The sequence below is a fragment of the Lichenostomus cassidix genome, chromosome 1 (assembly GCF_008360975.1).
Source record: "Lichenostomus cassidix isolate B80296 chromosome 1, HeHo_3.0, whole genome shotgun sequence".
NCBI lineage: Eukaryota > Metazoa > Chordata > Aves > Passeriformes > Meliphagidae > Lichenostomus > Lichenostomus cassidix.
Window position 1 is genome coordinate 85,514,314 of NC_139479.1, and position 23,680 is coordinate 85,537,993.

General features: G+C 43.8%; 2 protein-coding genes across 2 annotated transcripts in view; both read right to left on the bottom strand.

The window, feature by feature from the left end:
• The window catches only part of A2M (alpha-2-macroglobulin), a 30,121-nt gene extending 18,355 nt beyond the window's left edge, over positions 1 to 11,766 (bottom strand). Inside the window, exons 1-13 of the mRNA XM_085067022.1 lie at positions 11,538 to 11,766; positions 9,633 to 9,816; positions 8,470 to 8,629; positions 7,536 to 7,588; positions 7,011 to 7,031; positions 6,493 to 6,661; positions 5,547 to 5,631; positions 4,660 to 4,783; positions 3,106 to 3,220; positions 2,758 to 2,867; positions 2,105 to 2,263; positions 684 to 911; positions 296 to 359 (exon numbers count right to left, since the gene is read on the bottom strand). Coding sequence (XP_084923148.1) covers positions 296 to 359; positions 684 to 911; positions 2,105 to 2,263; positions 2,758 to 2,867; positions 3,106 to 3,220; positions 4,660 to 4,783; positions 5,547 to 5,631; positions 6,493 to 6,661; positions 7,011 to 7,031; positions 7,536 to 7,588; positions 8,470 to 8,629; positions 9,633 to 9,816; positions 11,538 to 11,623 — 1,558 coding nt within the window. The 5' untranslated portion in view covers positions 11,624 to 11,766. The remainder of the gene's footprint in view (positions 1 to 295; positions 360 to 683; positions 912 to 2,104; positions 2,264 to 2,757; positions 2,868 to 3,105; positions 3,221 to 4,659; positions 4,784 to 5,546; positions 5,632 to 6,492; positions 6,662 to 7,010; positions 7,032 to 7,535; positions 7,589 to 8,469; positions 8,630 to 9,632; positions 9,817 to 11,537) is intronic.
• Positions 11,767 to 14,195: 2,429 nt separating this feature from the next.
• LOC146445073 (killer cell lectin-like receptor subfamily G member 1) lies at positions 14,196 to 23,625 on the bottom strand. The gene is made up of 5 exons (XM_085067146.1): positions 23,361 to 23,625; positions 18,620 to 18,712; positions 17,795 to 17,946; positions 15,832 to 15,935; positions 14,196 to 14,876 (listed from the first exon to the last, which is right to left on the bottom strand). The coding sequence occupies exons 1-5, from the start codon at positions 23,476 to 23,478 to the stop codon at positions 14,765 to 14,767; spliced, it is 579 nt and encodes a 192-aa protein (XP_084923272.1). The 5' UTR covers positions 23,479 to 23,625; the 3' UTR covers positions 14,196 to 14,764.
• Positions 23,626 to 23,680: the final 55 nt, after the last annotated feature.

A 23,680-nucleotide genomic window follows, 5' to 3' on the forward strand; every position in this document is an offset into this window, starting at 1 on the left:
AGTGCATAAGTATGCTGAACTTTCCTTCAGCTTCCAAAAACAAACCATCAGATGTATCTCCAAAGAGTATTGGAGCCTCAGAAAATGCAGTGTTGGGAGAAAGATAGTGGCATAGGGGATTAGAGCAAATCTGTGACAAGCCCAAAGGCAGAGAAAATAAAGGTCAAACTCTTCCCAGATCTTAGAGGACATGCAGATGTCGATCCCTGAATTTACATGGAAGCAGAGTGTATGCCTGCCACAGTTGGCTAGCCCCCCCATAACAGTGACAATTTGGTAGGGGAGAGGAACTTACTACTTTCCCGGTCCAGATCCAGAATGTGGGTGCCTCCTTGCTTAATGTTTCCCTTGGCCACCACCTGAATGGAAGGAGAAACTTCGTTGTGATTGAGGTTTTGCATGAGCCAAACCCTAAAGTGGGGAGCCCTGAGAGGAGAGCAACTCAGCTGTATATCTGCTGCTCACACCCTGCTCTCTGCCTCCCGGTAGCAGAATCCCAGTGCTGTCCCACAGGGCACAGGGACATCCTTATTTTTTAACCCCCAATTCAGACTCTCCTTTTTGTTTCTAAAGAAGGATGATGAGAATGTCTTTAAAGTCTGCTGCCACAAACCACAGTTTCCTTTTCCAATCCCCCAGTAATGGCCAGTGACAATCTCAGTGTACAGCAGGCGTGAACTTACCAAGTAGTAAAAGGTGATTTTCTTCTGCTCTCCTGTGGCCTCTGGAGTAAGTATATAATGCACCTGGATCTCTGTGGAGGAGCCACAGCTTAGTGGCTTGGACTTGGGCTCAATTTTGAGGAAGCTATTACTGGGAGAGTAAAAGCGCTTTAGTTGGAGAAAACTTTCTCCATAATGCGGAATAACCCAGGAACGTTCAAAGCAGAAGTAGTTTGTTTTATGTACTGCCTGGAAAAGGAGAAAATACATACACAGACCCTCAAACACAGGTAGCCAAACAGGAGACAAAAATTCACGGCCTAGTATTACAGTTTTAGTATTTTTTTGTTACTGAAGCAACAAGGAAGTCTACAAAATAAAAAAAAAAAGCCCCAACACATGAATTTGGAAAGCGCAAGACAGGATGGTAGCAAACCATTGGGAATGATCTCATTCCCAGGGAAGCTGGAGTTTGTGTCAAACAAGCTGAATCATATCAGAGGTTTTTTTCCTACCACTGTCACCTTAAGGACCCTTTACACTAATGCCTTGCCCTCTCTAATATTCTGTTAGTCTAAAGAGAAAATAAGCTAATTTTCATTTCTTCCTTATCATTGGCACTGAAGAAGGGATAGTGCTGTTCAGTTCAGGTATTACCAGTGCCAGGATCACTATAGAAAAGGAGTACAACCTCCACCTAATAATTCAAAACCTAATTGAACAGAAGTTTAGGAGCTGAGGGAGTCCAGATCCTCTTAAAAATAAGAGCAAGGGGAAGATATTTCACATTTCAAGGGCACTACTTCAGCATCTGATGTGTCTCACATGCCATTTTATTTTTCTCATTATACTTAGGAATTCTTGCCTTTTCTTTATCCTGCAAAAAAGTGAAAATGTCAAGTGTCTAGTAGTAACCTCTGGAAAATTTTTATTGGTTTTAGCCTGTGACAAGGGAATTGTAGGGAGAAAATATAATTCTATACACAAATATTCTCCCCTACTCCAATATGTGATATTATGAAATATACATATTACACAACATATTGCATTTCCCACTAACAAAAAGATGCTCAGCAGCACCTGTTTGTCCCAGACAAACAAATTCCCCAACTGGGAGAGAGTTTATGTGAATGGTTCATATGTTTTTTACAGCAGGAAAAAGGAAAAAAAAAAACCAAAATCAAAATGGACTATTATGATCTCTTGATGATCCTTTTAACCCTGTATTGCAATTGCCAAGCAGAAATAAAATATTTACAAGATAAGTGCAATTTTGGCGTGGCAACTCAGTTTGCTGTATGACTGTTTCCACCAAACTGGTGTCAAGGTTCACACAAGCAACAAGGAAAAATAATCTATCTGCTTTTGCATATACAGTAGAAATTTTAGACCCTTCCAGCCTTGTGGGTCACTTCATTACCTCCTCTGCCCAAAGGACTTACCCTAATTCCAACATTATTAAATGCCAGTGTGGAAGTGTTTAGGGCAAACTCTGCCATGCCCTCTTCATTTGTTGTGTAGTTTTCTTCCGGTCCTCCTTGAAAAGAAATTCTCACAGTTTCATTGGCGATTGGAGCATTAGACCCATCCACTAGTTTCACCTGGAGGAGCAGAACAAGTACAGTTTAGAAGGAGAGGAAAGGTTGCCACCCAAACAGATGGTAGAACACTAAGGTAAAGATATTGCGTCCATGTCAGACAAGGAAGCCCCTACAGCATTTTACACTCATCTCTTTCAGAGAGAGCTGTAAACTTTCTGAATGCTTTTTCTTTGCCTCTTTCTTATCTCTGCCTCTGGGTCAGAGGAGTGGATGTGGAGTATCACATGCACACACCCCTGAGGCCTCCAATTAAGCAGGTGACTGTAGAAGCAGAATTTTAGTGCCCTGGAGAGACAGAAGCACAAGGACAGAATGAGGGCTGTGCTCTCAGCTGCCAGTCCCCAGTTTGAGTGCCTTCAGAGGAAAGGAGACCTACAGGGATTAGCAGCACTGAGGTCCAGCATCCTTGCAGAGCTGGGGCATATCTCTGACCAGAAGGTTCAGTAGCACTATTGCTTGGCAGTCATGGCATTGCATTCTCATGGCTTCCCTACCTGCCCAAAAAAGGGGACTCCAGGCTTGTAGTAGGTATCTGAAACCGCAAACATGATTCTGCTAACGGTGGTTGTGATATCAGAGAAGCTTGTTCCAGTCAACTCCACTCCTGCAGAAGGAACCACAAAGAACTAATTGGCCTCTGCCTGACCAGAATTCCTTTTACTCTAGGCCAGCCTCCTTTGCTGGATAACCTATTTTGTTGATGGTCCTGGACTAGAGGCAGGAAAGCTCTAAGATTCCAGAAAAGCAAGAGTCTGCTTTTATCCCTCATTCCTACTTGGCAGACCCCTCTGTTGGTCTCTCCTGGGCTCAATACATGGCTCTTTCATCTAGATGGTTCATACCTGTATCCTCTTCTTTAATCTTAGCCTCCACATGGAGCTTATTCTCATATCCACTTCTCTTGAGCTGGAATAATTTGGTCTTTACCACTTCAGAAAAGCAGCCATAGATGTCTGTCTGTTGGAGGAAAACAAATAAGACCATTATACTCTCATTTATACAATGCTTATTCAACTTAATGAATCCATCACTGTGTGTTGCTCTGAACTGAAAGAGAAGCCCATAACCTCACAGGCAATCTACCTTTGTTGTTTCTATCAAAACTGGAAAAACACATAAATAACTTAGCAAAAAACATATTGAGGTACTTAGAGCAACATCAGAGCAAAGAGCTTGCAAACGAGAAGATTTTTGTGTATATTTGTGAAGTTTGAAGCTGCCAACACTTGTACAAGTGCATAGGGAATTGTATTCCACACAAGAAATGTTTGTCAGGCATCAGGCACGTTAGAAAATAAAGCTGCTTACTTAAAATGTGTAAGCCATTTGAGTGGGACATAAACCAAAGCCTTTGTATTTGTAGAAAGCAGATGACAGCTGGAAAAGTATTTCCAAAGCTTGCCACCTCTCTTCAGCAAATTCACGTACAAGGCAAGTCTCCATAGAAGAGATGCCTGGAACAGAGGTTAACACCACAGTGTTCACATTTTCTTTTGACATGGATAACAACAGCAGTGGCGGAGGCAATTTTGTACATCATGCTGTCGCAGAGCCCAGGGACCATAAGAACATTTTCTGTTTGCTTTCTTCTCCTGGCATATTTCCACAATTGCTATTGCTCCAACTTCTGTCAATCAAGCCAGTACTGTTGCACCTGTCTGTGCTCCCATCACCTTTCAGTTTTGCTCTTGCCAGTCTAAAAGGTGAAAAAAGTTGGGGTTTTTTTCTGTCTCTCTTAACCAGTGCTTCTAAATGCATACTCCTTTCCTTCTTGCTCAAAATACATCAATCTCTCCCCTGGTTTCTGCTCGTTTCTTTCCTCTAACATCAGCTTCTGATCTTACACCTTGTCTCTATTGTAAGCCAACCCCAATTCTGTTCTCATCATCCCACTTCACTCTTATACTCTCTATACTCCATCTGGCCTGTTATTTCTGTTATTTCTTCCATCTCTTTATTCTCCTTCAGATTTTTGCCTTCACACACATTGCTCTTACTGCACAGACCTCGCCCTATTTTTACCAATCACATTTCATCTTGCAACCAATATTCTCTCATTCTCCCACCTTCCTTAAAATACATGGATTTTCACAGAATCATAGAATCACAGAATGGTTTCGGTTGGAATGGGCCTTCAAGGCCACCTAAGTTCCAATTCTCCTGCTATAGGAAAGGCAAATTCCCACCAGACCAATTGCTCCAAGCCCCATCCAGCCTGGCCTTGAACACTTCCAGGGATGGGGCATCCACAGCTTCCCTGGGCAACCTGTGCCAGTGCTTCATCACACTTTTTCACAATGATTGCACACACTCAGAGCAAGCCTGTGCCTACAAGGCATGCTCAATAAACCACACTTTCCCCTATCACTCTACCCACCAGAGCAATCATGACTCACCTGTCCAGAGAACTCCTCACACACTGCTCTGGACTCTTCACCGTAGCAGCCCGTGCCTGCATGTTCGTAATTCCGGCACACACGGAAGCTCACGAGGCCAGGAACAGGCTTCCCAAACGTGTATCTACCAGCAGGCAGGATTGAAAGGAAAACAGAGACATTAGGAATGTAAAAGGGATGTAGAAATATTACAGGCTCATCCCCACTGATGCCAGGACTCTTCCCAAGAGCTCCCTCCAGGACACACCGAATCATCATAGGAATTAAAAAGCAGAAAGGAATCTGGTACCATATGATAACACTGATTTTGTTGAGAGACTCTCTCATCCTGGAGAACATGTTGCAAGCATCTACCCCACCACCCAATTCTGATGGAACTGGTCTGTTCTGATGGAACTGTTTGTGAGTACTGAGTCTTTACTCTCACTCTTCAGCCCAAGCCATGGCTCTCCCTTTGCAGTATGGCACATTGCAAGGTGAGATCCAATGAGGTGGCCCAAAGGAAAGAGGGCAGCTGCACCCCTTATGCTTTCCTCTCCACAAAAACAAGCAGAAGACACAGTTAAAACACCATTCCTGGGTAAACTGAACTAAAAACCTCTTCCCTAGCACTGTAGCTGGTGTGAAATCCAAAACTACCCAAAAAAAATGCAAAAAAACTCCCAAAAAAACAGATCAAAAATGTGTTTCTATATGTTACATACAAAGTGCATCAAACAGAAACAGTTGTCTTTTGTCTACTAGTAGATAGAGTCTGTTTGGTCCTGGGACCCAAAATAGACTTAGAAATATAATAAAGTCTCATTTCTCAGTCTCCCAACTGAACTTTCAGCAGCAACTGAAGAAAACACTGAAATGAAGAAGAACTTGAAAGAAATGACACTCACAGTCCACAAACTGTCACCTTCAGCTCCTCATCAAGAATGCTGATCAGCTTGGGCATTTTCACTGTCACTTCAAATTTTGGCAGCACTGCAGCAGAACCAAAAGAAAACAGTCTATGTAACAGGGAACAACATCAGAATAACACATGAAGACTGCACAGAGGCTCTTCTTACAAATTACCTAAAACTATTTTACATCTAAATGGTCACCTTTTAGAGGCCTCTGTCACCTGCATATCCCACAGAAGTCACTGAAAAGCCCTCAGCCAAGGATTGTGCCAGGTAAGAAGATTATTACACCAGCTATTAAAATACAGCAGCTTCGTATGGGTTACAGTGGGTTATCAGTCCTACAGCAGTAGGACACAGTAAAATAGAGAGATAAATCAATAGAAGTTTCCCATGAATATGCAGAGCTGTGACTGCAGCCTGGTCTCTGCATTTCCAAAGCATGTAGATCTTATCAATGTTCAAAACAGGCACTAAGGTGTCACACAAGCTACTGGCTTAGCTTGTGGGGGAGAAAAGGCAAGATCTTAATTCACAGCCTAGACAGCCCCAGCCTAGACCCAGATTTATGGCATGACATTTGATAGGTATGTAGCCACCTGGAGATGAGGCTGTGGCCTAAAAGCACCTCTGAAAGGAGGTGAGGCTTGTGGCTGCCAGCACAGATTGAGCCAAGTACTTTGCTCCTCCTGATAGGAGCCTTGCTGAGGTGGGCATTCAGAAGAGCTCCACTGCATGTTCTGGGGCTTAGGGAGCAGTGGAGATAGGGCACTCAAGCCCTAAAGTCTTCTCATAAAGGGATGATTCTTGGGAAGGAAGGATACAGAAACAAATCTCCAACCATGCTGGACATCCTGGTCAGAACTGCTATGCTGTTCAATTAAGCTTTCATGCCCCATGGGACAAGCTGTTACAAACTTGAAACTGCAGTGACAGTTACCATACTCCTCCACAGAGAAAGAATGCTGAATTGTCTTCCCAGAGGCCTTCTGTACCACCACTGAGTAGGTCCCTTGCATAGGTTCAGAGCTAAGGTTGAAGAAGAGCTGTGTAAATCCCATCTCTAACTCCACGTTTGTCCACTGGTACAGACGATTTCTCTTTGGGTCCTCCAGATAAAGAGAACACAAGGAGATTGTGAGAACAATGGGAGTCTGCAATGAGGTCTAGCAAAAGCAGTGAGGAAAGGGTCAGTCCCTGGGTTTCAGGAGGCTGCAGGCCAGGAGCGGAAGGCATTTAACAGAGTTTTGGAGGGGAGTCCACTGCTGGATGACAGAGGGGCTGCAGCCTGGGCCCAGGTACATGGTAGTCACCATAAGAGTTAAAATTCTGTGTAGCTGAATTAATGTAATGGACCAGCTTAATACAAAAAATAAACAAGGATCATCATGAGGCAAATTTATTCTGCCCAGGCTGAGGTGCAATAGATGTAAATGTGAATTAAATGTTTATACATACCACAAGAAACACCAGTGGAATCTAGAAAAAGAAGAAAGAAAGCAACATGTTTAGACACAAGCAGCACAGGCAAGTGACTAGAGCTATGACCACATTTCAGGGTGAAAGCTAATGATCCAATGGGGTAAGGAAGAAAGTTCCTGGAATGGATCAACAGAGCATTTTGGGTGTGAGAGCAGGGGGACAATCCTTTGTCTCAGGCACAAAAGAGAACCAAAATTACTAATTACTAACCCTGGATGATCTGCAGTACTAATAAGAACAGGTGTATATTGTGGTAATGGCAGATTGCTCACTGTTTACACCAGCACTGTCCATTTGTAGTTTGTCAAACCTTTCCAAGAATGCAGAAGGCAGCCTAGTGCAGAAATCTGACAGCAGATCCTGTTAAAAAGATCTGAGGTGACCCAGAACTTTCACAGTTATCTCAGTGTACTGAGAGCTCTCCCCAAAAGAGACTAATTTTTTCTCCCTTTTCCCTTTGACTTAAGGCCAAATAAGTAGAAAAACAAGTATCATGCTTACCATTTCATTCACTGGTTGGAACTCTTCATCCAGAGAAACAATTCTGAACAGGACTGATGGAGGAAGACAGACAGTGAGGTTCCACAGTGCAATCAGCAACCAGAAAAATCAATTGCAAAAACAAAGGGTATAACAGACAACAGGGCTGTTCTCTTCTAAGGAAATTCCATCGACTAGAATGCTAGGCCATGCTAAAAGGTTACCCATCTAAAATGGGTATATGAATAAGAGGATGTTAAGAGCAAATCCATGGCAGTGTGATACATTTTACTGATCATGGGCAGCAGGATCTCATTAACCAGGACCAAAGTTAAATGTAAGTTGCTTTTGTCTACTTTGCAATGAGGCATTTTTATGCCAGAATTCACATGGGTCTTCTAATGTTGTTATAACTAGACTGACTTCCTAAGACGGATGAATGTAAGCAAATTACTTCAGCACTTGGCTGCAAGTTTGTGTTGGCACTGGATGGAGAGAGAATTCAGTACCTCTTTTAGGACATTTGTTTTTATCCAGGCCAAATTTAGGAGATCAATGGCCCAGAAGAAATAAATTACTTACATAATTCTTTCTGTCTCCCTTGAGCAAAATCAGCTGCTGCTTTGAAAGCTATTTCATTACTTAGTCTGAATTTAGGCCCTATTCTCTATAGGATAAATACCCAGTCTTTCTCTGATTTTAATGCAGACCTGAACTGCATGGACCACAACAACAGAGCCCCCAGTGAGAGAGGGAGAGTGTGCAGGCTCCCCAGAGTGTGCATGCACCTTAAGATTCCCCAAATTTTCCCCATATGGAGCAATAAAACATAAGCCTCAGCCATGAGGTTGCAGTTCTGACCCCCACTGAAAGCAACTGACATCAGGTCAGCATGATCCAAGGGTTTTAGTACAAATGTTTGCTTCAAAGGCAAACCTCCACCCTTTCCTGGTACCTGTCTGTCCGGGCTTGTAGATGGGTTTGTCTGTCTGGATGAAGACCAAGCTGTCAGTGTTCAGGACCGCCAGTAATTTGCGGCTGCTGTACTGCAGTGTGGCTCCCTTCACCATCACAGTGAGAAACGTGACTGGTAATGGGTCTCTTGATGTTGGAAGCTGAGTAAGAAAGCAATTATGTAATATACCACCTTTAAAGGCTTCCTGAAGGGAACTAGCCTTCATCAAATAGAGAGCTAATATAATCCTGATGGACCCAACACAGAGGTGAGAGCGACTACAATGCGGAACACAAGATTGATCTTTATTTGTCCCACATTCCTACCCATTCTCCTGCTGAGCAGTGATTGCACAAGTATTGAGCAATAAAGGAACTCCCAGCTCTACCACCCAATTTTTAAAAATTCTTACTGCCCTGACCAAACCTTTCCATCCTTTTTCTTTTGACATTTCCAAGGGGAATGGAATAGTCCCTCTTTCCATTAATGTTCTTAGACTTTGCAGAACATTTCCTTTTCCAAACCAGACATGCCAGACATTTTTACCTCTCTCTCACAAGTGACAAAGTTAGTCTTCAGCCTACATTTCACAAACCAAGACAAAAATGCCAACCTTTTAGGTGTCCTGAAGACAATTCTTCAGTCTTCAGGCCAAAGACATAATCTAAGTTCTTAGCTAAATGATCAACTTTCCTAGTTGCATGCAATTTGTTATAATCCCTGGGGCTATAAATTACATTAAATTATAAATTTCCTGCTTTGCAGTTTTTTTCAGATTCAGGCAACCACAGCTCTGTGTACTTACATTAATTCAGTATACACCAGGCAAAAAGTATCTGAGGTCCAAAAGCTCTACCACAATTTGAAGGCATTCAAGTGACAAACTGTGCATGTTGAAGGACAATGTGGAAAGCCATTTCACCAAACAGCCATCAGGAGTGTCAATATACTAAACCCACTTTCTTCTCCAGTCCTAGAAAGGGCTTTCCAGGATTCAGCATCTCACAGTCATTTATCATACTAAGGAGACCTCAGCAGTGAGAGGGTGTTGAGGATGGACATGATCACACCTTTAGCTAAGAGGTAAGTGAATATCTGCACAGTGTTACTCTGGTGATTTATCCCTGGCACTAAGGATCGTCCCACAAGGATAAGATACTCACAGAGAAAGGGATGCAGGTGAACACATCTTTCTCTGACACCACATCATCTATCAGGCTCCTGTTCTCCCCATGATACTCGAGTGCAACACTCAGCGTCACAGACTCGTTCAGGTGGGTCAGCTGAACGCAGACTTTCTCATGAGAATTCGTGTGTATCATGAAGGGCACTAGCACCATGTACTGCCTAGACACAGGGGAGAAGGATTGGTCAGAGGAGCAGGAACAGGTAACAGGAGATATATATAAAGAACAAATAAACCAATCTGATGACTACAGCCTTCACCATACAGAGGTGAGGTGCATTTTCTAAGAGTGTAACAAGCTTTCCAGCACATCTGTGGCAGCAGGGGAAAGCAGAGAGGCTGATCTCAAATGCAAAATAACAGAGGAAATCCTCCACACAGACATCTGGAAAGGATATCTTTTTCTAGCTTATGGCACAACAGCAACACTTCTTCCTGGGATCCTGAATTAAAGGCAGGGGGAAGTCAACTGTCACATTTGCTAGGCACTGTTAAAAGCATTCAGGAGCCACACAGGTGCCAGTACCCAGTGAATAAATGCCATGGACTACACGCTGCGAAGCATCTGCAGCACTACTCTCACTCCTCGCAGAGATCCAAAACTGCCACAGCGTGGTGCCAGATCTTAAGCAACAACACAAACAAGTTTCAGGTTTTCAGGGAAGCAAGCCCCTCTGTCTGAGCTCAACAGGGGATCCCTGCTCAGCCCTGCATAGCCTCCTTCCCTCCCAATGTGGCAACTTGCTGGTGGTGTCCCAGTGCCCAGCACAGAAATTGGGAATCAAGCCCAATCTATCTAATCCTAACCATGCTCCCATTTTGGTGGAGGAGGACTGGCCTCTGATGGGCATACCCAGAGCACTGAGCAGCTGGGAGAAGAGCCCTCAATACCTCAGCAGTAAGGCACAGCACTCCCTTTAGCAGTAGCAGAGGCTCTGGCACCTTTTTGTTCATCAGTTGGTCTGCAGGGACCAAACTCTGGCCCCTCAGATACCACTGTTTCCCCTGCACTTGATGAAAGAACTGCAGCACAGCCTTGCTCAGAAAATTCTTCTCACCCTTTGCAGCTCTGTGATGGGTGAGGTGCCCCATGCTTTGCAGGGGAGGAAGAGAAATTGCCAAAAAGCCAAAGGAGAAAGTCTTTGGGATGTCAGGACCCTTCATGGGCTGCTCCTGCCATACATGTACACACATGCACACAACACAAATGCTGTTCACACACAAACAGGCAAAAGGGGTTGAAGAAGGGAGGCAGGACAATACACCCTCACAGACTTGAACAGTCACAGTCTTACAGTGTCACATAACCCTAGGTGAGAAGGGAATTTTCATTCCACTGGCTGAGCTGAAAAATGGGAATTGCAAAAATAAAGCCATTCCTGAGCATGCCAGATGTGCTATTTGCTCCTTTTCTTCTCTTTATCATCTAAAAAAGCCACTCCCAACTTCTGGGCATTTCAACCTGGGAGTAGGACAGTCAACCCAAAATTAAAATTTTCATTGTTTTTTCAAAACAGTTTGTCTCTTAAGAAGAACTCATTACACAAACAATTAGGAAAAGTTGTCTTTCAAAAGAACGAATTTTGTGCATAAAATTTTGTTGAAATCCTGTCAATTCAATGAAACAGCAAAAGGTATTCTCATAGACCTTTCCCTCTTCCTTTTTTCCTTCCCCTTAAGTTTTACTGATATCTCAGTTTCACAGCTTGTTTTGGGTCTCTCTCAAAAACCATGGATCCTGTTTGTAGAAGGCACTTTACCCAGCCCTGGTGTCTGTATTCCTGGATAAAAGAAATTAGACAGAAAACAAGGGACAAAGCAACAGGCACAGGAATACAACCGAGGTCTCCTGCCTGCCCAGAGACCCCCCAGCATAGCTTACGGCTCTGTGATGGGTGAGGTGTCTCCTGGAAGGAAGAAGAGAAGGAGGAAGATGCTGGATTTGATAAGCAGCCCGTTCTTCCCCATGGTACAGAGCAGGATGTGGAGAGTCAAGCAGACACTCAGTGTGGTCCAGTGCTGCTTTTACTCCCCCTCTGCTCTCCCAGTCAACCCCTTTATAGTCTCCTCTGCAAACAGCCCAGGAGCTGGAGGAGATAAGGGCTGGGGGCCAGGGCCCATCCGGAAACAGGGAGAGGCAGTAAGGAGGAGCTGGAACTAGCAGCTCCAAGTCCGGGCAGAAGGCCAGTGCTGGGGGAGAGAGGGAGGGGAGGGTTCCTGGCAGGCCAGAGCTGTGTTTCTTTTGGGGGCAGGACAGAAGCAATGGAAGAAGAAAGGTTGTAGCTAAAGGAAAGAAGGGCTAACAGCCCTAAGAGCATGAGGGGAAGGCCTTCATTTCTGGTAGGGCTCTCTACATGGAGCTGGACATGGCACAAGTCATGGAGGCTGCTGGAGGAGCAGGAGCTGATTTCCTTTAAACTAGGAGCATAGGATTTGGGAAACAAGCGTGGGTGTATCGAATTCCCATTAATAGGCAGTGAAAACAGGGAATGCAAACTGTAAAAACCTTCCCTCTCCACCCACGCTGTTCCCATTCCTGGTCCCATCAAACCTTTGCCAGGAAAAGAGGCCAGCAAGTGCTTGGACAACCAAGTCATCTACAATAACCTGGCCTTCACCCTGACAGAAACAGGGACAGTGACATGATGGGAAGCTGCCAAAAGTTCAACCCATTAACAGCATGTAACACATTAACCAGTTGCCCAGAGCAGCAGCTACCCTCACATAGCAGAATATATGTGGCCTGGGTCGTACTTTCCTTCTACTGGTTCTTGTTCCAGGTCAAGTTGTTGGTACATCTAGACCAAATTCATGCTGTTTGATGGAGTCATCCTGCTTTCATTAAGTGAAAATCCATGTAATGTACTGTGATGGGCAATGTTGTACCACAAAGGGAAATGGGGGTTTTAGACCACTGTCTTTACCTGGTCTGCAGGAGGAGGATCAATAGCTCTGGTAATTATTACCCTTGCAAGTGGCAGTAGAATATTTGTCTTACTTATAGTTCTAATGCAAACTCCAAAGAATGGAGGTCTATGTCAGAGGATGTAAAGCATCACTTTCAAATTAAAAAGTGTGCAAGAAAAAATGATTTTCTGTTTGTCCTACCCTTCTCCTGCTATAATCATCAAAACTTTGGTAAGCTCAGGAACTCTGGAGCTAAGAAATCCAAGTGCAGTGCAATAACAAACCTTCATTACAGAGCTCATTCTGCCCTGCAGTGACATGCATAGGAAAAATGAGGGTAGCAGTGCATGTGCAATTTCCTTGGGGACTGCACAAAAGACAGCCCAGATTAGAGCTCTTCCTTCTGCATCTGATACCTGAAGGCTACTTTGCTCACCCAAAAGAAATGTAATCCAAGAAAGTCTGCCTTACCCACAGAGAAGAGGATTTGTACATGGGTTGGTCAAAGCCCTTTTGAGGATGACGATTTATATTGGTTTGAACAGGTCAGGAGCTGGACTGATGGAACATAAACCCAGATATGTAGGTGAGATGAGCTGAGAGGTGAGATGGTAAGGTAATTGGTATGTTCCCTTCTACAGATGCTACCACCATTTTGACAAAGGAAGTAAAGTGTCCAGCATTACTTCATAGTGTCTGGCAACTTTCTAGGAGTCAGGAACAACTGTGTTATGATAGTTGAGTGGACTCTGGCACAGATAAAATTACTCACCCAAAGTAACCCAGACAACCCACGATGAAAACTCGGAGTTTTAACCTCCTACTACACTGCAGTTTCCCCAGGTCTGCCTGATGCAGTCATGGCTATTGAAAAGCAGACCCACCCTTGATGTAAAACATTCCCACCTGAGACCCTCATCTCAGTGAACTCTAGATGATGCTCAGCAGACACCCACTTAGCTAAGTATGCTAAGATCTGTAATTTTGTCTTTATCTGCCTTGACATCTTCATGTGTAGCATCCTCTTAAGCAGATGGAAGATAATGCCCCTGGTAGCTGGTAAGGATTTCCTGCAATTATGACAAATATATGAAGCAAATGTATATTGTATGTAGTCTGAATTGAAATACTGAAGTTAGTTATTGTGTGTCTCTGTGATTCTGTGAATAAGATCTCCCCTCAGCCTTCTCTCCTTTAGAATAAACCAGCTCTCTTAGCATCTCCTCACAGGAGAGATATTCCAGTCCTTTCAGCATATTGGTGGCCCTCTGTTGGCCTCTCCATTATGTCCATGGTTCTTGTACTAAGAAGCCCAGAACTGAACACAGTGCTCCCAAATACTCACTGTGTTTTTATGGTGTTCAAACTCTGAGCCTGTCTCTGCTCTATTTGAATGGAAAGATCACAGTATTAAGGGCTTGTCAACTGCTTCCTCTATCTGCAGTATGAAAATGCAGAGGTGGGGAGGAAAACAGGTTCTTGGTTGATTCAGTAATTACACAAAATTGTAATTCCTGTATTCCTTTGACTCCAGAAGTCGAGTCTCTTGACTGGTTTGGTTAAAACTGGCCTATAAAACATGGCCTGCAGCTAATTCCTTCCAACAGGGAGAAGAAATGGCACAGGCACACACTTTTGGTCCAGTGCAATACTGGAGATTTATTTTTACTGCTGGATTTACAGAAGTTGTCATTTCATTTCACCCTCTTCTCCCCCACTCATAGTACTGGGATGCAAAACAAAAGGGTGCCTGGGAAAAGGCTGTTTATATGTTTCTGTCAGCGAACAGCAGGCTTCATTTTCCTGCTCCCTCTGATACCAGACAATGGAAATGCAGGGAAATGGAAATGAAATCTGATGTTCAAAAGTGAAGGAAAATGGCTAGGTACCCCTCAGAGATCACCTGTTGTGACAAAGCTTTTGTTTGCCCTTCTAGGACAAATAAGAGAAACACTAGGCCAGGGAATTTGTCCCAGATCCCATCTGGTCACAAACAGCAGTAATCCAACATTTGTGGACTGAGAATAGACCTATTGCTGAGAGTAACTCACCCTTATGGCCAACAAATCTGTCCTTGTAAAACACTGTAGTGTGGGTGTGGAAAAGGCAAGTCCTTGTTCTTGTGTGAAGCTTTGGTTTGCAGGACAATGATCAACTCATAGCACTGATCAGGTTGTCGTGAGATAAAAAACCACATGGGATTTATCTAACCGATTTCTCACAGATCCATGGAGTAAGAACTTCACAGCTGGAGGCATGAAACTGATCTTTCATCAGGACAGCACAGTTTTGCACTGGACTGTTAGAGTGGACCCTGCAAGATACATGGAACAGTAGTGAAAATGAAAGAAAGTACTGAGATTGTCTCCTGGAGATGAGAAATTAAAAACATCTGATTTTGAAGGGTGTAGCCCAGAGGAAGAGAAACAACCTGACCTCCCAAAGGCAGCTGTTAGAAAATAAAATGTATACCACAAAACCTATCTACCTGCCACAACTAAGTAATTTTGCTATCACAGAACCCAAATCAGAACCAAACACAGACACAACACCCTGCAGTGGCAGTGATATCCACCAGCATGTGAGGGGCAGCAGTGAAATTTCATGGAATGATCATTGCCTTCAAGGAGTTTGTAAGAACAGAAAGCTGGATTTATTCAGGGAACTAAGCCAAGTCCTCAGAGTACTGACCTATTGACAGTGAGATCTTGGGCAAGTTTTCCTTGCTGGAGAGGCTTTAGAAACTAACTCATTGCCTTAACTGCCATAAAAAGGAAAGGCCCAGGAAAGTCCCTGGATAAAAACATGTTTTCCCTCATGCAAAACACTGAGTTTTGTCCAAGTAAAGACTGAGCTGTAATTAAGATTCTGACTTGAGCTGGCACCAGTGGAGCAGCAAAGGGCTGGGTCTTTGAACCCAGTGACACCAGCACTCAACAGAATAGGTGGCTAAACCCAGTAAAGCCATTTGCCTTTCCAACCAAGCATCTGTGTGCTGGTGCAGGTAAATAAAATCCTTCGTCTGAGCAGCTGGAGGAGAGTAGAGAATGAGATACTAACACCTGACCTGCTTTTCACAGCTACATGCCCTTACAAGATGCAGGGCAGTGAAAAGTAAACCTGTTGAGCTTAGTGCAATCCAGGTGACAGGAAGAAGAAAATCTGCCCAGGAAGAAAGCTCCTGACATCTGGAGGAGGAACTCTGGATGTTCCGGAACACCAGGCAATCTGAATAAGCACTATTGTTTTTAAAACAGAATGAAACTCACTTGGAATCATTTAATACAGAGCCATCTTCCCAAATCCATCCAGATCTTGTACTGTTCCTCAGTCCAATCCAGAAACATTCTGCTTGAAAACGCTTGAACAGATCCTAGAAATGGTGATGAATTACAAAATGACTAATGAAAGCCATGAAAATGGAGGCCAGGATAAGTAAAGAGAATAGAGAGCAAGATACATCGCCTGGCCTCACTGTTCCTTAAGTGGCTGACAGTATTTATTCCCCACACCTTCTAATCACAGGGCCAAGATTTGGACTCAATGATCCCAATGGGCCACTTCACACTCAGCAGATTCTATGATTCTATGAACTTCAGCCCAGTTTCCTGGAGTTTCCTGCACAGAGCTTTATGTAGGAAGGCATGCTACTAGTATTAACACTCTACTATACAACTAGCTAGCAAGCTAATATGAAGTACTAACAATTAAAGGTAAAATCAGGGTAGGGAAGGGCAGGGCAGGGCAGGAAGTGAAGGCACTGACAGATATGTGTAACAAACCCAGGACGAAAGCTCTTTAAATTTTACACACACTTTCCTCATACATGTTTTCAATGTTCATTTCCTTTTAGCCAACTTTTAACTTCTGATTATTGTTAAAAGGTGAAGCCTGCAACAGAAATTCGGCCCTGAATTACATTCCCCATCCCCAATCCTTGCCACCCCCGCAAAAAAAGAAAAAAACCAGGAGAGGTGAGTTCGTCTTGTCCACCTTTGCAACCAAAGAACAGCAACTTTTCAGGGGTATGGCTGGCCTCCATCCTTGTCTCCTGATGCCATAAACAAAGCTTCAGAGAAGACTTCTTCACAGAGAAGCATTAACAAAGCTGGTTTGATAAAGTCATGGGAATAGGAGCAGCCTGAGGAATGACTTGAGTGTTGCTGGTGGTTTGCAGGTGACTGTGCTAGCCTGGCACTTTGAGGTCAAGCAATCACAGCCTTTGCAGTACAAGGCATGGATAGCTAGGAAAGTCTTGCTTAGATGGGTGAGTCTGAGCAGGGATAATGGGTAACACTCTAGTAGCAGAGATGGTAGTAAGAAAGCAGCTGAGCAGGGAGGCCTTCTTCATGCAGAGAAATGGGTAATCTGGGGAAGATGCCTGTTTCTCAAGGAGTCAGGACTTGTCTAAGTAAATGTGAGTGCCTGGTACACACTCCCAATCGAGCAGAGACCTGGCTTTGTAATCCTCCAGAGAACATCATACAATGTAACTTCTGTCAAGGGACTGGAAGCTGTCCACGTTCATTGGACCTGAGCTAATAAGCCCTGGCTTGAGCAAAACCAGATCAAGGTTTCTGCTCTACTTAAGCAGATGTGCCTCAGCGCCCCAGTAATCAGCACTACCCTTTTCTCTAGTGCCCATACATGCCCCTGCCCCCAGAGAGCACCTGCAGAGGAACAGACAGTTCCTTATTTCACCAGCTCAACTGAGATACTTGGCAAAGAGGAAGTAAGCATTGAAAAGAGACTGAGAAAGAAATATCCAAGTATGAACACAGGGAATGGCATGGGTCACTGAGCAGGAGGAGCTGGAGAGGTCACAGGGAGGAGAAGCATTGGTTTTGCAAAGGAAGCATTCCCTGAAAGTGGGGATGTATCGGTTTGTAGGCAATCAATACAATGATTGCTCAGTGTCACGGTCATTTCCTGTAATCATTCATATCAGCCTTATTGGGGATAGGTGGGGAGGTGGAGAGGAGCAGTGGAGAAGGCTGTCTCCTACCATCCTTCAGAGGATGATTCTGAGTACCTGACAGTGACCCTCATCTCTCCCTTCTTCCCTTTGCTTCTCTTCTTCCTGCAAACTTTGTGATGTGTAACATCACAGTTGTAAATCCTTCCTCTCCTTCAAAACCAAAATATTACTGAAGTGACAGCACTGCTTGTATGTCAGTCACTTAGGTATCTGCAAGGAAATGGGAGATCCTCAAAGACTAAGCAAACCATTACCATTTCCCAGGTATCACTGATCACCAGGAGGTGAGCTCCCTGTGCCCTGCAGGATTCCTGGCTGGAATTCCAGTCCTTCTTCTCCGTGGAGAAGGAGTAGCAGCTCCCTCTGTAGGCCAGCCACGTGGGTGGGCAGTGTGGGTGGCAGTCACCTGTAAAGAAGTCAAAATACTCATACTCTACCATTAACCAACAGAAACACTTGTCAGAAAGGACCTACTGAGAAACAACTTTTTTGGATAGTCGAAATGTAGAAAACTCAAGTCAGGATAAGATTTTGAAAATAACAGTTCAATTTCAAAATCCTACAATAGTCACAAGCACTCTGATGCTGGTGCAAGCATGCATACACCCACTCCACCCCCAGGTTTCCACTGAACTACTCAGACACCCAATAACTAAAACTGGCTAACTGAAAACAGATCACACTCTGTGGGTATGGTGTGATCACGTCTCACCCTAGGCAAATGAATTTTAAGCAGCTAACAGTAAGCTCCTCCACGTGGTCTAGCACCTTCTGATGCCTGCAAATATTTTACAGACCTATTTGTTACACAGTTTACCACTAAATATAGCAGGCAAGTCTACAAAGACTTTCCAATATGTTTAACTGTTCTTTCCCACAGGATCTGAAATGGGTTGCCTGGATTCTGCATGAGGAATATATTCTTCAAAACATTCTGGATATGCGGTGGGTACATAAGGCTGGTAGAAACCTAGAACAACTTCTGGTTTTAACTCCATATAATGGAGTTTCTGTGGTTAGATGTGTCTCTGGTCCTTTGCTGTTGGTTGCTCATTCTCAGCAGCCCTTTGTGCACTTACTCATCTTCAAAATCAAAGTAACTGCTAGGCAGATGCTCAGTGTTCCAAAGGCTATGGCTAAGCCCTTCACAACTGCTGACCACAGATGGGGAGCTGTAAAAGAGAATAGAAACTATAGTGAGCAGGAGCCACAGGAAAACTGACCATGGCTTTATGTAGTTTGCTTGTGTCCTAGGCATTTCCACAAGGAACTGCACCATTTAGAGCATCGTGTCTGTCTACACTCTGCACATGGCTGACATCACTGTCCTGGCCCATCAACCCAGGGCTCCACTGCATCTGGCTTTGGGGCCATCAGTCCCTGCCTGAGCTTCCCAGGAGGTACCTGTGTCCACATCAGCCACAGCTCTGTCCCTGCCTGAACACAGGGCCTGCTGGTCCAGCCCCTGTGGTGGTTGACCCCAGGACAGGAAGCACAAGCCACAAGTCAGCTGGAGCCACCCAGCACCTTGTGCTGGCAGGAGCCTAATGATAAATCCACTCCTGCTCAGCACTGAAGCTTGGGGTGGAAACACAGAGCTGCACTGCTACAGCCCCCATGTTCCAGCTTAAGTGCAAAAAGAAACCCAAAGCTTTTCCCCCAGCTCTCCCAACAACAGGTTTACTAGCATCTTCCTGTTCATAGGCTTAGACACATAGTCATGCTACATCTTCCCAGGATACTCCCAAGTTGGTCCTACATTTTCATCTTCCATGTGGGATGGCAGGATGGGAGAGGCAGCCTTGAAGACCTTAGGATGTCTGTCCCTTCACAGTTTCAGCTCCACTCTCTCCTGTTCACTGGCTATCAGAGGCAGAGGGTGAGTCCAGCACAGCTTCCTTTCAAAGGGTTGGTCAGCACTGGTCTGTAGGAATCTACTCATGAGCAGCATGACATGTTAACCTCCAGGCTACATGTTGTTTTTCCATTGTTATCTCCTGGAGCTGTGTTTGATCTGAGAGGTATTCACTTTCCATAAAACATTGGAAATCTCAGCACTTAAATCTCCTCTCTCCCAGGCTGAGGAGAGGATGACACTTACTGGCAGGGGAATTTGGTTCGCTTGTTATATTAATCTCAGTACGATAGCTGCACAGACAACAACACTTTCTAAGAAGCAGTAAATGTGCAACTAACTTATGTACCACATCCTGCTCTTGTGATCTTCCAGAGCCTTCTGCCCAAATTCAGCAGTCAAGTCCCCACGAATCTCATGAAATTCAAGGTGCTTCACTCTCCATCATGTCATGAGATCCAAAGAAACACATCTGATCTCTTGGTGGAGGTTGAAAACAAACGCATGTCCCACACCGAGAATATTGTGAGAAAGACAAAGAAAGCCAGCACTAAAACAGAAGGGGAAGGGACATCACTTGAAAACCAGAATGCATCCTTCAAACATTGGAAGCTTTGTCCAAATACAGAAAGTAGACCAGATCAGTAAATTAATAAAAAATAATTTATTTTGACCTTGAGCAGCTTGCAGGCTTGCTGCTGTTAAGGCCAGTTTCTCACCTAAAGCACATTTAGGCCTGCGGTTTTGGCTAAAAGAAGTTTCTAAGGTAACAAGGGAGATCATGAGGAAACTTTGATGTAAGCATCATTCTTCTGGTAGAAAGATCTTTTCTAAGATAGAGGTTTTCTCACATTTCATGAAGCTTGTAGGATCTTCTAGCTGTCCCAAACATAGTTTAAAAATAGCAACATTTCTTATTTTCAAAATTATTATTAAAAAAGAAAATCATCTCTTTTCAGAGACAAAATAGAGGAAGACTTTTCAGTTACAACCTACTTCTCAGCGTCACAATGGGACAATGGGAGAACTGAAGGACACAAACTGGGTCTGGAACTTGAATTTGATTCTGCTCTCTATTCCTCTTGTTTGTATCCCTGGCATCTTGGGTTTTGTCATCAGATTAGGCCTCAAGAGAACGAAGTCAGCCCGAGGTTAAGGGTGGAGATTTTTCTCTGCAGATTACAACTGAAAACTTGGCAAAAGGGGATAAACATCCGATGAAACATAACTCCAGGTTCTGAGATCACATCTGTGATTTTGTTTTCCTTCCTCTCTTGCCTCTCCAAAGCAGCTGTCTCCTGCATCCTTCAGATCACTGTTACTGATTTTAGGGAAAACTACTGCCAACACGAGGCAACCAGGATTGCAGTTTGTGAAATGGTTAATCCTTAAATGTCAGCCCTGGGCATGGAGCTGGTGAGTCCTGGCAATGAACAGAGCAGTTCACTCTCTATTGTTTCAAACCAACTGCAGAAAAAAGGGAATGATTCATCATCAAAACAAAATCCCAGGGCACCTCCACAACCCCAGCAGTGGGAGAGTCACTGAAGTTCTTAAATATGAAAAATTGGCATTAGATCATTTTGGAAGGGCAAAAAAAACAAAGTGAAGTGGGAAAACAAGAAATGTTTGAGGTGAATTTAAGCTGCACTTGATCGGCAGAGATAATCCAGAGAAGTGAAATAAAGTGTTTCATAATTTGGGGTTTTTAACTTCTGCAAAACGGAGTCCCTGCAGTTCACAGTTTTGAAAACAGGTTGAAGGGTTTGTGTTTGATCCTCAGCCCCCACACTACATGTGAAGCTCTTGTAGGAGTGGATGGGAGAAGTGCCTGAGTTTGAAACAGGAGGAAAATCTGAATGGAGAGATATTTCCATGTAGTTGTCTGAGGAACTGTGGAATAGTCTACCCAAGGGAAGGGAAAAGTGGACTGGTGGACATTTAATGTAAATATCCAATGTTATCACTTTCTGTGTGAAAACAAAATACCCCGTTAGGTCTCTCAATGCTCTGAAAAAATTACTCTGATACTCTGCATCATTTGCAAGGAACATAATCCAATATTTTTAAGTTTGTGAGTCCAGATTCAGTTCAAAAACTGAAAGCTGTTAGCATTTTACAATTCAACTCATCTAGGACAATCTGAAGAATGTCATGGCACTGTCCCAAACAGCTCCCCTCAGCTCCTGCCTCATTATGGGAGCAGCATGGCTACCTAGAGCTGAAGAGGAGAATTTGAGAAACAAGGCTTCTGTTCCTGGCTATGGCACAGACCTGGTTGTTGCTCTTACTACAAGCAATACACACAGGCTAACACTATCTGAAGTGACTGCTAGACTGACATTCTGGTAGTGCAGCATATCTAAGGCTCTCTGTAAGCCAAACAGAAGACACAACCAGGGCAACTCTTCATTTTTGAGGCATCCGTAAGTGACAAAACCTGTTGGTTTAACCAGAGGACTGATTTACACACCAGTGATATTGTGCCTAAAAAGTCAGCAAGGGTGTGCATTTAAACAGAGAAGAAATACCTGAGAGCACATCTCTCAAAAGTGATGGAGGCAGGGACAGAGTTGAACACTAAAAGCTTCAGTAGAAAGGAACTTAAAGTGAGCTCCTTAAGGATCCCTTGCATGCTGAAGAGAGATGAGAAAGAATCAAGTAATGTGCACAAGAAGTGTGTTCAAAGATCAGCTTCTTTATTTTAGGCTCTCTGACCTTAGCTTAAAAAGATGAAGATCCATACAGGAATGTGGAGAGATGTTAAAAAAAAAATGCAAACATCTCAGGAGGGCATTGGGTAATCCCCTTTCAAGAGGATGGGAGCAAACAGGAATGGCAGGGAATGAAAGGATGTCACTGTGTTTTCTGATGTGACAGAAAACATCATTTCTGATGAAAACATATGCAAAAGCAAGACTGCCTTCCAAACAGATGGAGTGTGAGTACCAGATAGGAACCTGGGGGTTTTTGTGCTGGCTTTGTTTCCACAGTGAAGCAAGTGACCAGGCAGCAGTAAATACCACAGGTATATGAAATAATTCTGATCAGAGCATAGAAATCTTGTATCCCACAGTGAGAGTCCTCTTTGCTGTAACAGCTCTGAAAATTTACGGTCAACCATTAGCGTTGCAAGCAATGCAACACAACTCATCTAAAATACACAGACATTTCATAGAATCATAGAATGATTTGTGTTGGAAAGGACCCTAACATAATCTAGTTCCAACCCCTCCACCATTTTGCATGAAGGAAATATTTACAAAGAATGATCACCAATGCAAAGCTTCACTCCTTGAAGATGGTATTTCTCAACTAAGCAGCCAGAGAATTTGTTCATTGTGACATTTGCAGGCCTGACTGGAGTAATGGGGAGGAAATAAGGAAAGAAAAAATTGAGGAAAGCACTAAGAAAATCTTCCTGATAGTAAAGTGGCCTGAGAACTTTCATGGCAAAAGCTGAAAATTTGCTCTCTGGGAGGTATGTAAGACTAGAACACAGAAAACAGGAAAAAATGTATCACAAAAGAATCCTGCGTAGCCTCACGGGAAAGAGGCTGGATGATCTCATGCTTTGTCTGTCTCTGATCTCTGATTAGCATACGCCTCCAATTTATCTGTATTCGCATCTTGCCTGCCCTTCAAAGAACTATTGCTCACAATCTCTTACTGCTGACAACTTACAAGCAGACAACTTTCAATCTGTTTTGAAGAAAAGGATGCCTGGGTTGAATGCCCAGGAGTAGACACTGAAAGAGATCTGACGGTGAGAGAGAGGGGAACAATGCTGGGTCCCTAACTCATCAGCTTTTATCACATTAAAATAGTCACGGTAATTTTGGTACCAAAGCAACAGCTCTCTACGCTGGCACTCAGAATCAGTGGCCAGTTCAGTGTTTCTGTTAGATCTTGCTTTCACTCAAAGTAAAATTTTTGGTTGACCTACCTCATCCATCTTTCCTCACCTCTTTTTTTCTTTGCAGCTTTGGCCCTTGGTGGAGGAGTCTGAGAGAATCTGAGAGAAGTATACGTTACTTCCTCGCTCTCATCAGCTGCAGAAATTTCTGATCTGCTTCCCTCCATGCCAAAGCAAGGAGTGTGCACAACAAGATGTTTCGATCAGGCTGTTGAACAACAGGGCTCAACGCCTGTGAAACAGGAAACCTGACGCTATATTCAGAAGACAAGAAATGTGAAGCTGCAACCTCTATCTCCAGCTGCTCAAGATAACCAAATTTACAACGGAATGGAGAACAGTGGAACTGCAGCAGCTTTCACTTTCTAC

Coding starts and splice junctions, on each gene's coding strand:
- LOC146445073 (XM_085067146.1), bottom strand. CDS start 23,478: ATGGAGGGAAGCAGATCAGAAATTTCTGCAGCTGATGAGAGCGAGGAA. Junction 15,936..17,794: donor TCAGTGATACCTGGGAAATG/GTAATGGTTTGC, acceptor CACCATTTCTAG/GATCTGTTCAAGCGTTTTCA. Junction 14,877..15,831: donor TCTGTATTAAATGATTCCAA/GTGAGTTTCATT, acceptor TGTATCTTGCAG/GGTCCACTCTAACAGTCCAG.